General features: G+C 42.8%; 1 protein-coding gene across 1 annotated transcript; it reads left to right on the top strand.

Annotated features, from left to right (window-relative positions):
* The first annotated feature begins 1,358 nt into the window (after positions 1-1,358).
* Positions 1,359-1,784, top strand: LOC137734255 (uncharacterized). Its single transcript, XM_068473551.1, has one exon. It carries the CDS (start codon positions 1,359-1,361, stop codon positions 1,782-1,784), a length of 426 nt encoding a protein of 141 aa, XP_068329652.1.
* The last annotated feature ends 701 nt before the right edge of the window (positions 1,785-2,485 follow it).

The raw sequence follows: 2,485 nt of genomic DNA on the forward strand, positions 1-2,485 counted from the left end.
TAACATCGTCATTGTCCTTAGGAAGTCTGGACAAAAACGTGTTTGCGTAGATTTTCGCAACCTCAACAATGTTTGCTCGAATGACGAATCGAAATCATGGTGGACACAACCACTGGCCATGAGGCGTTATCATTCATGGACGGCTCACCTAAGTACAATCAAATCTGTATAGCTCTTAAAGACGAGGAATTAACAACCTTGCGCACTCTAAAAGGTATCTACTGCTACAAGGTAATGCCCTTTGGCTTGAAGAACGTTGGAGCTACATATGATTGTGCAATACAGTGGATCTTCAACGACATGATGAACAAAAACGTAGAATGTTACGTAGACGATGTAGTTGTGAAGACCAAGAAAATATCCGATCACTTGAAGGATTTACGAATGGTGTTTGACAGACTACGACACTACAACCTCAAGATAAACCCGTGAAAATGTGTATTTGGTGTCACTTCTGGGAAGTTCCTTATCTTCATTGTTAAGCAACATGGCATTGAAGTGGACTAATCAAAGATTAAGGCCATTTAAAGCATGCCCGAGCCAAGGAATTTACACGAGCTGAAAAGTCTAGAAGGACGACTTGCCTTCATCTGACGTTTCATCTCCAACCTCGCTAGACGCTATTAACCCTTCAGTCGACTCATGAAGAAGGACGTTCCATTGGTATGGGATGACGTCTGCCGTAATGCCTTTGAAAGCATAAAAAGGTACTAGCAAGCCCACCTGTCTTAGGAGCTCCTATGTTTGGAAAGCCGTTCATCCTATACATTGCTACATAAGAAGGTTCCATTGGAGCACTCTTAGCGCAAGAAAATGAAGACAAAAAAGAAAGAGCACTCTACTACCTAAGTAAAACCTTCACGGGGGCCAAGCTCAACTACACCCCAATCGAGAAGAAGTGCCTTGCTGTAGTCTTTGATGTCCAAAAGCTCAGACATTACATGCATGCTTACACCATCCACTTGGTTGCCAAAGATGACCCAGTGAAATAGGTCATGTTCAAGCTAGTTTTGACGAGGCGACTAGATAAATGGGCATTGATTCTCAATCAATACGAGATCATCTACGTTCTGGCTAAAGCCATTAAGGGACAAGTGCTAGCAGACTTCATTCCTGATCATCCAATCCTAGTCGATTGGAAAATCTCAAATAACTTGCCTGACAAAGAGGTGTTCTACGTCGACATCTTCTCGACATGGAAAATGTTCTTCGATGAATCTATACTAGCAGACGGAGCAGGGGCAGGAGTAGTAGTATTCATGTCACCACAAAGACAAATACTACCTTATTCCTTCCGGCTAAGCGAGCTATGCTCCAACAACGACGCTAAATACTAAGCGCTAATTATCAGACTCCAAATGACGATCGACATGGAAATCATAACGCTAGAAGAATATGGCAACTCTAAGCTCATAATCAATCAACTCTTGACTGAATATGAAGTGAGTAAAGATGATCTCATCCCATACTTCCGGCTAGCAACTCAACTACTCCGAAAGTTCGAGGCTATGACGTTAGAATATGTGCCAAGAAAAGAAAATCAAATGGCAGACGCTCTTGCTAACTTAGCCTCAAGTATGGCGCTAGGAGAAGACGAAGCTACAGACGTGCCAGTTTGCCAAAGATGGGTGATCCCACCCGTCATTAAAATGCTACTAGATGATACAAACATCATCTCAGTACTTCCAGTCGACACTGAAGAATGGAAACAACCACTAATTGACTACTTGGATAATGGAAAGCTTTCGGACGATCCTAGACACCGTTATAAAATACGTCGATAAGCACCCCGCTTCCTTTACTACAAAGGTCTTTTGAAGGAGTACTTCTAAGATGCCTAGGTGAGGAAGAAACTAATCAAGCTATGGAAGAAGCACACTCAGGCGTATACGAATCGCATCAATCTGGACCAAAGTTGCATTTCCAGCTCAAAAAGATGGGCTACTATTGGCCAAGTATGGTAAATGATTGCCTGGAACACGCCAAAATGTGCCAAGCCTGCCAATTCCACACCAACTTTATACATCAACCGCCTGAGCCATTACACCTTACTGTTGCTTCATGGCTATTTGATGCATGGGGATTGGACGTCATGGGACCAATTGCACCAAAATCATCTGCTGGAGAGGCTCTTAGCCGCAACAAACTACTTCTCCAAATGGGCTGAAACTGTACCCCTAAAAAAAGTCAAGAAGGAAAATGTCGTCTGTTTCATCAAAGAGCATATCATATATCGATATGGTGTGCTTCACTACATCATCACCAACAACGAAAAACAGTTCTCCAACCGACTCGTGGATGAGCACTATGAGAAACACAAGTTCAAACAGCACAAGTCTTCTATGTATCATGCTCCAGTCAACGATCTTGTAGGAGCATTCAACAAAACGCTGTGCAGACTTCTGAAGAAGGTAATCGGCAGAATAAAGCGAGACTGGCACGAAAGAATAAGCAAAGCACTTTGGGCATATAGGATGACACATAG

This window comes from Pyrus communis, chromosome 5 (assembly GCF_963583255.1).
Source record: "Pyrus communis chromosome 5, drPyrComm1.1, whole genome shotgun sequence".
Classification (NCBI taxonomy): domain Eukaryota; kingdom Viridiplantae; phylum Streptophyta; class Magnoliopsida; order Rosales; family Rosaceae; genus Pyrus; species Pyrus communis.

What these genes read in the sequence shown, in the direction of transcription:
- LOC137734255 (XM_068473551.1), top strand. Translation starts at nt 1,359, where the DNA reads ATGACGATCGACATGGAAATCATAACGCTAGAAGAATATGGCAACTCT.